This window comes from Notechis scutatus, chromosome 3 (assembly GCF_049901735.1).
Source record: "Notechis scutatus isolate UNSWTSFEM ecotype Mainland chromosome 3, rNotScu1.2, whole genome shotgun sequence".
Lineage (NCBI taxonomy): Eukaryota > Metazoa > Chordata > Lepidosauria > Squamata > Elapidae > Notechis > Notechis scutatus.
In genome coordinates, this window is record NC_142011.1 from 47,666,023 (window position 1) to 47,678,583 (window position 12,561).

The window sequence follows — 12,561 nt, forward strand, 5'->3', positions numbered from 1 at the left end:
GGAGGATTTTAACTGGCGATATCATAGGCCGGTGTTGCAATAGTTTTACATTTTTTAAATGTCACTGCTTACCGTCAAGTCCTTATAGCCTAACCTACAAAAGAAAGCTTCAAAGTGCAAAGAACTGTGCTGACCCCAAAAGTGGGTACATGCCTGTATTAGGTTAAAGCAAAAGCCTCTTTTTAAATTTATAGCTGACAAGTTGAAATATCTGGCAAAAGACAGTGAGAAAATGCTGAAGAAATCTGGATTCCCACCCTGAGATCATTTACACAAAACATGTAGTGGTGGGATGAGGTGAAGTGGGAAAAGAAGACTGCATGAGAAAGAGGAACATGAACTGTGTCCGGTTTTAATAGTTTTCTTCAGCACCAGGAACAGACCTTTTGAATCTCAGTAGGACTTAATTGACTATTCAAGATCAAGCCACCCCCAACATACTTTGCATTATAACAGGAATTGCTCACAACAATATATTCTTCTTGGGAATGTCTCCCAGCCCCCCCCTCTCTTAGTATAAGGATTGAAGCCAAATTCAGAGGGAATAGGGAAGCCCATGATTGTTGCCAGATGATGTCATTGCCTTTATAAATAAAAAAGACATTTCATTCTCACCCCTCCCACCAGCCCAGCTCCACAACGCTGCCAGAGTCTGAATATATCATGGGCCCCATGATCTCAAAGCAAGTACTCTACTACACAATTATGTCTCTTCCCAGCAAGTAAAAGAAGAAAAGCCCCAAAAAACAACAACCTGTAAACGGATGCGTGTGGTTCTTGGTCTGGATGTGTGTGGGAGGAATATCGCATCTGTAGAACACCCTTCCTACCTTCTCTTAGATTTTTATTGAAATCCAATTTTTCCTGGTGGCTAAGTGCAGGCTCGAGCACAGGGTTCCTGGAATCTAACGCCTTGTCCACTGGAGATACAGATTCCTGAAAGATAGTGAGCCACTGTCAATCACCAGCACCCTGCAGGAAATTAAAAAGGGAAGGATAACAGATATGCTTATCTTCACAGTCTTCCTTTCAAGCAGGGTTTGTCCAAACAACCTCTAGAGTGTAGTGAAGGAGCTGCAGACCTGGCTGGTCTCTCCCTCCCTCCCCCCCCCCCCCAAGTGCTTCACTTCCCTAAGTCAAAAGTGATGGGGTCCCTTGGGAGTGACAAGGTATGCTTCATGTACACGTGTCTGAGAGAAGGTGGCCCACCTGTGGGAGAATTGGGGGATCAACAAAGTCACCCAGTGGCAAGGGTGATTTACTGGGGCTGTTGGAGCCAGGTGATGTGCAAGGAGCCTCCCCCTGAGTCAACTTGTAGTGGCTCTCGTTCTTTTCTTCTGTTTTAACGGTGCAGTTCACCATATTCCCAGCTCCATTAAGCTCCAACTGAGGAGAGACAAGGCTCCTCATGGACATCCTGGATGACAAGGGAAACAAAATCAAGATTATGAAAATGTGCAGGAAAAGAAGGGCCATGAACGTCACTCACTTTAAAGAAAGACCAGTGTTCCAAACGTGAAATCAAGCATAACAAGGTTTCAGGCAGGCTCAGAAATGTCTGTTACTTCCATTGAACCTTTTTAGACACATCAACAGGACTCCAATTTGCACAGAGCGTGAATATGCTAAACTATATATCTCCTTACTAATTAAATCTATCTTCTGTCTTATCTCCAGAATTCCTTGGACTTCTCTACAAAACACAAGAAATTGGTAATTTGGGATCAGAAAGAATGACCGCCCCAGGATCATCCAGTGAACTTTCATGGCTGAAGGTCCATTTAAATCTGGGTTTCCCCAGTTCTACTTCAATACATTCATCAGTAACCTATGCAAGCTCTCACACCACACTTGCTGTACAGGTTGAAATAATAATTAGAATTTCAAAGAACATAAGACAGCCTTCCATTAGGGAAGTCTGTAACAAAGTAGTACCTGTTCTTATATAGGATACTATCCAGACACTTAACTTTTGGGGTGCATTTAGAAAGCCTCAACTATGTGGTTTCCCATTTATACCTCAATTCCAGATTCTGCTTTGTTCTGAAAAGAGACTTATCCTTTATAACAGGCCACATCTTCATAACAACCATCTTATGACTAGTCCAATTTCTTAAGACAGCCATTTGGAAGAAGAGTTCATGACAATTTATTAGATTTCTAAATGGTTCTGCACATACAAAAATATTGGGGAACCCTGCTGTAGAAGATTACACTGACTGATTTACCAAAAACAAAGTCAGAATTTGATGAAAAAGTATATTATTAAATCAGGTGCAAAGTTAAATACCCCATACGTATTTTGTGCAGAGCAACAGACATGCAATATTTTTCCTGCACCAAGGCAAGAAAATCTTGCTTTGTACCCCTCTGAAGCAAAGCACTATTGTGCAGCCACACAATAATTTTCTAGTTTTAGGAAGACAAAACAGCAGAAGCACAAAGGTTTAGGGGCAAAAGCAGCCATCATAACTGGCCAAGTGCCACCATCATTGCCACTTGGAGTTCTGGAAAAGCACAGGGCAGTAATTACATAACAAACAAAGCCTGTCTCAAGCTGTGAATTAATCAAACTGCTGAAAATAAAACCTTCCTCTCAGGAACTTCAGACAAAAGAAATGAAAACAACAGGGCTGGCTGGGTAATGAAAAGCCAGCACACTGAATGGGGGACAAAAGGAAGTTGAACAATAGGGTGTTGGACAAAAGCAATAAAGTAAAGGGAAGTGTGACAGCTGAACAATGAGGCACTGTGCACGCCAGAGTTTCTGATCTTAGCAGGCTTTTTTATCTCAGTTCCCTGCCCTTCTATGAACAAATAATTGTGCTTTTCAGGCTATTGGGTTTCCTTTGCCCATTTGCTTTTTGGCTCCTGCAGCCATTCCGGTTAGAAGCCTATGCTTTTGCATTTTCAGTCCTGTGTGCCCCTATCCATGCTGCAGTCCACCATTGACCAAACAGATTCATCTTAGGAGGATAAAAGGCATCCATGTGTTAGGGAGGCACACAGATAAGTGACAGTAACTCACCCTCCCCCCAACATACATCCAATAAGACATGCCGGTTGATTACTATAGCCTTTAGCTCTCTCTTGCTCTCCTTTTCTCTCTGGATGATAACAATATAGGTCTTTCTGCCTGTGGCATGATACTGTCAAAGGAGAGAATCTTGATCTTTATTTGTCCCTATTGTTTTACCTTGTGCTCAATAGACACGGCTAAGAGGATGCAAGCATGGATTTTCTTGATGCAAAACAAGAGCACTTCCAACCAGAGGATTTTTTTTGGGGTTGTTGTTTTAATTGGTGGGTACCCAAAATGTTTAGACAGCACATCCAAATCCAAACAGCCAAATAATACAAGAAATTGCTATATGGCTTCCATGTTGATTCCACAACTAAATAATATTGACTATGTAGTTACAGTATTTTCTGTGAAGTATTTTGCTTGTTTTTAATCTATGTCCATATGCACAGTTCCCATCTTTCTGTGTACAATGGAGTTTACTTCAAATTACATGGGCTGAACCTGCACATGCATAAGAGGACATAAATATATAAGGGAAAATGATTAGAGAAGTTTAAAGAACAAAAGCAAAATAGTCTATTTATGATCATGGTAGAAACAAGGATGTTGTGTAAGAACAGAAAGATATGGGAAAATGTCACATGAACCCATCTTTATTAAAAAGGAGAAGAGCGACACATCATTCTGAAGAACACCTAGCAATGCAGGAACCAGCCATCTAGATCAGTGATCCCCAACCTTTTTTACGCCGCGGCCCGGTATCCCCAACCTTTTTTATGGCGCGGTCCGGTACCGACAACAGCTGGGCGCCGCCATCTTGTTTTGATGAAAAAGTGCTTCCGGTGAGCTTTCTACCCGGAAAAGCTCACCGGAAGCACTTTTTCATCAAAACAAGATGGTGGCGCCCAGCAAGCCAGCGGCCCGGTAGGACTTGTTCCGCGGACCGGTACCGGTCCGCGGACCCCTGATCTAGATAATCTCATTGATGGATAACACTGGAGGAGAGATTAAGCATTCACTTTCATAATCACCACAGGAGAACTAATAAGGAAATTTTGTAACAAAATATATTCTATATATATACTCAATGTTAATCTTGTTGTGGCCTTAAATTAGCTATTTTTTTTTTAAAAAAACTTGAGAATGATCTCTCAAGTTCTTGCCATAGGATTTACTGCAGTTTGGGGTGGTTGTTTTTTTTTGCTTCCAGCATACAATTTTTTGAAGTGAGGTATCAATAAAAGTGAACTATATGAGGACTAACAGAACCATGTTACTTAAGGAAGCATAACATTTATAGATTTATAAAGCTACACAAAAGAACTTGTTCACTACAATGTCAGTCCAAAAGGAGAAGGAATCAAGTTTATGTGCATATAGCACATATGTTTCTAGTACAGTATATTTTGTATTTTGATAACTGTGCTCGTCAACAGTGGTAATATTCATTAGTTCATTATGGTCATTCAGAATGGAATTGCTTCCTTAAAACACAGTGTTTCCCAAAGCATAGGCTACGGTTGTACAGAATGAGGTTCATGGAAGTTATACTGTAATCCAATATATCTGGAAAGTGACAAGTTGAGAAAAGTCAAAGCAAGGAGCATTAACATCTTTTCTTGGTCTTATATATAATGGCAGAGTATATGCTTTGTCATGCATTTTCAACCAGCTATGGGAACTTTAGTTGGGTCCTAGTGGTGTTGTTTTTTTAATTAGACTAAAAGATTTTAAATTGCATTTACAGGTATCTAGTAGTCAAATGCCTGGCTAAATATATTTCATATTATAATCAAAACATAATAAAAATATAGAAAATGGATTGCCAAGAAAGGAGGATATAACTGATACAAATTTACAAAGGTTAAGCTCTTTCATCATACCCAGAGATATTTAAACAGATAGGGCAAATATCAACTCAGAGACACTGAGAAAAAGGAACTATATTGAGATATAATTGCAGGAATTGACTGAAATGATAAAAACATATTGGTAAAGACTTGTGCACATATATATTCTTCCTGTTAGGCATTAACTGCTGATGGACAACTTTATGACCCCTGCCCTCTTTTTTAAAAGTTGCTTTATTTTTAACTTGATTTGGCTTAAATAAAGGATCCCTTTAAATAGAGCTCTCTCCTCTAAAGTAGGACACCTGCACATCCCAATGTTTAAATTGAGCATATTGTCTTGAATATTTACTCCTACCTCTGGCCCAGACGCATCATTACCAGAGATTTCAATGGTTTTATATGTCAAGGCAAGGGTCTGTTAACAAGGGACCCTAGCTACATTTGCAAGCACTCTGTATTTGTTCCTTTGACACCTCAATGTTGCATGCAACGGGAATAAAAATGAGCTTTAGGAGATGCACCTTTCTCTCCCAGATGCAAGAAATGTTAGCAGGGCAGACTGCTCCACACTGCAGTAAACTGTACATGCAGAGCCTCAGGACACCTTCCTCAAGTTGTCATACCATTCGTTTTACAGAACAACTCAAAGGGTTTGCAGAAGGTCAGCATGAGAGAAATGTAAAAAGGATCTTCAGGGCACCCTGTCCTGCAAAAATACAATGAGCAGAGATGAAAATGAATTGAACATAAAGAAGCTTGTGCTTTCATCCCAGTCCTTATTACTTCAGAAACCCTGTTGAATGCATAACCCCATTATGCCAAGGGGGAAAGAAAGCCATATTCTTGTTTGCGGGTCTTGCTTGCTCGCTCACTGGTATGTAGCCATGTAAGGGGACTGCATTGTCATCCAGACAATGGGGGAATCAAGAACAATCAGCTGGTGGTGAGCTGAAAATGTATTCATTTTAAAAGAGCACACAAAAGGAAAGTTTCAATCCTCCAGTGGGTCAGATTTCTATTGTACTTAACGTTTGTACTACTGGAAGTTTACTCTTAAAATGGGCTTGCTGCTTTAATAGGTGTGTGTTTGAAAGGAGGCTCATTGTATTTTTATTACATGGTTTGCCGAACAAAAATACAGCCAGTTATACTTGTTACAAGGCTTTTTCCAGCAATAGGTCCATTCCCTATTCTAATAGTATCAGGTAGTTATCACAAAAGGGACGGGAGGGGGAAGAATTGCTCAGAACAGCAAACAATGGGAATGGGGACAATTGGCCCTGGCACATGGAAAATGTCTTCCTGTAATAGGCCTTTTTTAATGTTTCTTTTTCTTGCACTGAAAGGGGGGGGGGGAGCAGAGCTCAAAGTCTTCTAATGTACCAGACAAAGGGAAAGGATGTAGCTGAGGCTGAGACTTTTCTTAACAAGATTAAAAAAGAATTTGACACTTGTGTGGATAATACAACAAGCCAAGCAGTAAAAAGTACTCAAGACAACAACATAACAGATTTTTTTTTTCATGTTATTAAATAGTTGACATTTGTATAGCTTTGATATGTAAAAGGTTTCTATGATCAGCAATCATTTTTTTCATTTTGACAAAAATGCTATATCATCGTAATATATTTTTTTTACTTTACAAACTGGATGATGAGAGTTAAAACAGTACATTTAAGGGTCCATCATACGAAGCCCTAAAACACAGTTTAAAAATCACACAGCATGTTTAGCCAAAACTAATATACATTACAGTTCAATGTGAACTTAGCTACCTTTCCAGACAGAGCACAGGAAGCTGCCAATACCAAGTAGAACTACTGGTCCATGTAGATCCAGCTTTTTGTGGTGGGGGGTGTTTGCCTTTTTTTAAAAAAATGTTTACTTTTTTTCCTTAACAGATATTTTCACATCAATGTTTCCAGAAGAATTTTGCAGCAAGAACCTTGAAATGGGGATGTAAAATGACTTACCTGCAACTCTATAAACTAATGCCTAATTTATAAAGAAAAATAAACTGTCTCCAATCACAATCATCACCACAAATTATTTATTATTTTCACCTTTCAGGGAAACAACCTTCCCAAGGTGGTTTACTAGCAGCATGAACTTTTGTAAACTTTCTTTATTGAAGAAATATGGCTTTAAAAAACAAAAACAAAAAAAAAGTCCAGATTCCTTCCCATGCATTAGTTGGTATTAATGGTCTTATAGGGGTTGGACTGAGAGTGGGAGAAAAAGCCCAGCTGAATCAGGCTCCTTTTCTTGTCTGCTTTTTTTCTTTTTCTTTTTATAGTTATCAAATAACTGAGTGAGCGTGAGAACTTTATGAAGAAGAATCATATTTCAGCAGTATGGTCATATGTATACGTTAAAGTCATTTTATATCAATTAAGGCCACATTCAATGTTCATGTGTTTCATTTTGCTTGCATTTTGGCACCAAGCATTTCAAATTATCAAAGACCTAATCATTCTGATGCGGTAGTGACAGAATGCAATTTTGATGGATTGACACATTGGTCTTGAGCTAAATCTGTTTCTTAATGATGTACTCAATTCTAAGAAATACAACATTGGTCAATTCTTTAGTTGGGATTCTGGGTTGAACTAGAATGCAGACATTTTGCTGCTGCTTGGCAACAACCCTACACAAAAGAAATCCATCTATGTTTCACTGAAAGAGTACAATAATAACTGCATCAGCCTCTCAACTTAATACCTAGCATTATTTCTTACGCATAGGTGGAATTTTTCTTCTCAAAGAAGCTTGCCCTCAGAGGCAAATTTGCATATCTAGTCAGAATAATCACTGAAGGCAGAGTCAAATTATTTATTAACCTAAACTGAAATCTTTGAATGGTGCCAGACTCTCTCAGCAGTGGTTTTATAACTTTTCTACCCCTCCACTGTTATTTCTTTGTGGCATACATCCTGCTATTCTCACTCTTGCATTGCCACCCTTCCTGGTCAAAGCCTCACTATCTCTTCTATTTATTGTGCAAGGGTGGTTCCAGTGCCAGCAGCAAAAATATCCACCCTAGAACTGGCACCATGTGAAAATCTCGAGATCTGAAATCAGGAAATAACATCTTCTGTGATAAGGTGAAACTTTCAACTACTTGTACATGAGCCCTAAACAAAGTACGATGATTAGACATGAAAATCTTTGGTTCCCATTTGCATGAAATCTCACACTGACATAAATGGACAATGAGAGTCAAGGGGGAAAAAAGCCAGTAAATTGAAGTGTGTTGTGTAGTTAGCAGATTTGGGCACTGTCAGTTCTATTGTTTGGAAAAATAGTTATTTCTAACTTACAAAGATAAATTAATTAGTTTGATTCACCCATGCAAACTCATACATGAGGAATTGTTAAACCCACACATACTCACTCACATTTACAAGCAATGAAAAATGATTAACTTAGAGGAACAGCCAAGTTCAAAATATTGTAAGTTTCACGTTATAATAGACAAAAGATATGTCCACCCATAGCAAGTGATTAGCATAGTAATGTTAGTCATCTTAAGACAGAAAAACAATGAAATAGAGTAATGTATCTTATTTACCAAATTTCAAGTAAAAGGTGATTTTTTTAAAAAAGAGAGATGGAATAGCTTATGCAGTTAGATGCTGATAAAAAGAATTTAAAAAGGTTTAAAAGAGAAACAGAGGAACCCAGCAAAAAAAAAAAGGTTCATAATACATGTTCCAAAAAATGAAGGTATTCAAAGGACTTAATTTTTAGGCTGCTAATAGAGAGTTAAAGTCATACGCCCTTATAGGCTATTGTGTAGAATTTTTATTTTATAACCCGAATGTATTAAAGCATAGATAAAATAACAATTCTTGTTCATCATTGAGTTATTATAGCCCCCAAATCACATACTCCAGATGCGAAAACCCAAAAGTTTAAGCTGTAACCAGCAAACTGCAAATTGGATAAAACATGTTTTTTTAAAAAAAAATATGCCAATTATTAAATTTTACTGAAGATCATAAGTTGGGATTTCTTAAGTTACTAGCTCGATGCCCGTGCTTCACTACAAAACTATGTGGTCGGGCTTAGTTTTGGGGGAGGAAAAAAAAGGGGGTGAAATTCTGCCTCTGCCTACCAGCATCCATCAGTATTCATCTGGCTAGCGTTCTGTCAGTGTGTGAGAGTTGAGGGCTGTTTGGAAACTGAAACAGTATTTACTGTGTGAGCAAGGAGACCTCAAGGAGCCTGGGCATGGCTTAGCTCAACTGTTCTGTACTATAAAGTTGCTTGGTGCTGTGAAACTAAAACTGAAACTGAAACTCCTTTCCTCGTGTTTTCCATTTGGAACAGATTTCTTTTCAGGTGGGGAGGGGGGAGTAGAACTCCTTAGCATCAGAGCATGTTAGTAATAGTATACAAAATACTAATGCTCTGATGGTCATTTCGAAAAATCCTTTCTTAGTGAGCACCTAGAAGCCAAGAGATGCCAAATTTCAAGTTTGTAGGCTTTATGGTTCTGGAAATTTTGTGATGATGCATGAGTGGTATTTCACTTTTATATATATAGATAGATTCACCAAATCCATTTGTCAAAGTACCAAAAAAGTTGCAGACAATCAAATGTGCCACTGAATCTTGACAAATCCTGGGCAAGGCTAGTTCTTTGCTATTCCTTTCTTTACCACTGTAAAAATATCACACTACTAAGGTAGATAGAGTTCTACTTAGAGTATCTAAGTTAGATACTAAGTTCTACTTAGTACACCCTCTTACACCAATACCCTTTTGAATCAATCAGGTATTACTTTAATTAATACAACCTTTGAGGTTATTAAAATACAATATTATTGTGACCTGTATTTCGGAGTTATTTAGTCAGGCTCCAGGTCTAAAACCAATGTCCCTGCTCCACTCTAATGCCTGTGGATTTGATCAAGGAATAAGGTATTTTTGATGTAACAGAACCATCGGTCTGGACAGTTAATAAAAAAGGCCCAAAAAATTGCTTATAGTCACAAGGAATAAGAAAGATTTACCAATATTGATCAAGACACTGACTAAGGAAGATAATCCGAGAAGGAAGATCAGCTAAGAAAAAAATAAAATGGTAGTTTTAAGCATTTACAACAAGGGGTGTCAAACTCAAGGCCTGGGAGCCGATTCAGCCCACAGGGTATTTAGATCTGGCCTAGGGGGCTGCCTGGAAACAGCAAAGGCCCATGGTGCCTCTGCCAGCGAAAACTGAGCTTGGGAGGACTTCCCATGGTCCTCCTGAGCTCTGTTTTCGCTGCAGAGGGTTGCAGGAAGCCATCACAAGCTAAAACGGAGCTTGGGAGCCCGTTCTTGCTGTCAGAGCACTCAGGCCACCACAGGCACCCCCGACATGAGTGATATTGAGCTGGCCATGCCCACCCTGGCCCTCCGAGGTCAAACACAACCCTGATGTGGCCCTCAATGAAACTCAGTTTGACATCCCTGCTGCAGTTGGTACAGGCAATAATTACTTGTCTATAGCCAAATGCTGCTCAGTGGTCTATTAAGAAGATAGTCACTGGGTCATTTTTCCTGCCAGGCTGAGGATTGGCCAGTTCAAAGATTTCCCTAATAAGTTGAATAGCAAGTTGATGATTGGTAACTGCATGTGTAATGCCAGTTTACTTTGTGTTATCAGGAAATGTCCTTTGGTTTAATTGGTTGACAAATGCAATCTTTAACTTAATTAGATGGATTGTTCTGTTAGGAACACTGTACCTGAACTGCAAAAATCTAGATAACATAACAACATAACAACAGCAGAGATGTGGCATTTTCTGTATCTCTTTGCTGCCATCTAGATTTTGGATTTTATGGCTCAGATCTTATATTCTTATGCTTTTTCTAGAACAAAATGAGGAAATCTAGGCCAAACCTTTTGGACAATCTCAAGATATCACAGTAAACTCATACAGGGAACAAGCCTACAATAACAGTTCAAAGTACAAACAGTACTTTGCTCTTTCACTTCAGTCTCAGCTACCTGCAACCTGTGATTGCAGTCAAGCATAGGAAGTTACAATACTTCATTTAGGAGGCTGCTTCCTCAAGAAGGATGAACTGAACCAGTATAGGTGCATGTGCACAATACAGCATTCACTATACTCTTAACCATTATAAATGATCATATCTTTATATTATGTATATGTATACTTCATGCTTAGTTACACCAAACTGCAAACATTTGTTTAAAAATGTATTTTAAAAAACATTGTTCTAAGGCGGGGGTTCCCAACCTGGGGTGCGAGACAATATTCCAGTGGGTGCGAGAAAAGTCCAGGTAAATAATAGGATATTGGCTATATGTTGGCATTTTTATTTATTATTTATTTCAGGGGGTGCGAGGTTTGAGTGAAATTTCTTTAGGGGTGCGGGGCAAAAAAAAGGTTGGGAACCACTGTTCTAAGGTAATTGTTAATATCTGACACAATGTAAGAAAGCAATATAAGAAAGCTTCCAAAACATTAAGAAAGCAATGAGGTTTGTCATCTCCTTAATACACAATTCTTATTTATTTGTATCCTGCTTTTATTTATAAGAGCCGTGGTGGCGCAATAGTTAGAATGCAGTATTGCAGGCTAATTCTGCTGACTTCCAGCAGTTTGATTCTCATCAGCTCAGTGTTGTGTAAAATGTGATCCTATCCCCCAAGACCCTCTCAGGGATCTAAAAAATCAAAATTACTTGCCAATTATTAAATATATTTGGAAAAAATGTAAAACAATGTCAACGTTCATTTTTATTCATTAGAAATATTGGGGGTGTTATGAAAAAAACATTGGTTAGTATCTAATGGGTTTAATGTTGTTATTTTTACATGGTTCAATAAATATTTTGCAAATGCATCAATTTGAATTATTAATAAGGTATGTATCAATACATATAATCCATACAAACAAAGTGCCTTTTGGGTCCTCCACATTTTTTAAAAATGGAAGGGCCCTGAGAGCAAATATGTTTTTTTAAAAAAACCATTGATCTAGTTACATGCAGTTTTTCTTACAGATGAAACAGCACGTTTTTCACACTATATATTTTTAAAAAATCTTGACCAAATGATCTGGAGATCTTAAAACCTTATATATTTTAGTACCGGTAATAGCGTCTGAATTTTCCCAACAATGATATTGCTCTAATAAGGATTTTTTATGTTCTTCTGTTGCTTAGTTGCTGTATTATAGGAACACAACAGATATAGAAAGCTTGACTAACTTATACAAGAAAACAAGGCTGCTTCATAAAAGCATGTCACCACTTGATTATGTGAATTAAATCAACTGCAAAGCATTGTAAGGTGATATGTAAGGTCTCTAGTGTTTGATCTGAGTTGCCTCATTCACACATGCAAATCATTGTTAATCATCATATGATTAACATACATGCATGAACTGGTTGTGGCAACTCCAAAACAAAAAACAAAGACAGAAAGCAGAGTTTAAATATTGTGTTTTTCTGATATTTAGATATCATTTACAAAGTAGTAAAATAAGAAATTTTAATTAAATATTAAAATTTTTAAAAAACCTTATTTTTCTCTCTGTAAAGTTTTCTTGATAACAAGGTAGAAGAGGTCTTCCACCTTCCCCAATGGTGCTTTTTCAACTTCTTAGTCCAGCCTATTGCCCAAGTACTGGTCTTCACATCCAAGTAACAACCTGGTCCAAACCT

At 38.1% G+C, this 12,561-nt stretch overlaps 1 protein-coding gene across 5 annotated transcripts in view; it reads right to left on the reverse strand.

Moving 5' to 3' along the window:
- SOX13 (SRY-box transcription factor 13) overlaps window positions 1-12,561 on the reverse strand; it is a 65,107-nt gene that overhangs the window by 22,427 nt on the left and 30,119 nt on the right. For 4 of the 5 annotated variants that reach the window (XM_087959729.1, XM_026676854.2, XM_026676855.2 and 1 more), the window contains exons 2-3: window positions 1,210-1,417; window positions 831-936 (exon numbers count right to left, since the gene is read on the reverse strand). In XM_087959729.1, the coding sequence (XP_087815855.1) occupies window positions 831-936; window positions 1,210-1,416 (313 nt within the window). In that variant the 5' untranslated portion in view covers window position 1,417. Of the gene's footprint in view, window positions 1-830; window positions 937-1,209; window positions 1,418-5,399; window positions 5,419-12,561 lie in introns of those variants that run through there. The other variant, XM_087959728.1, reaches the window with a different exon arrangement.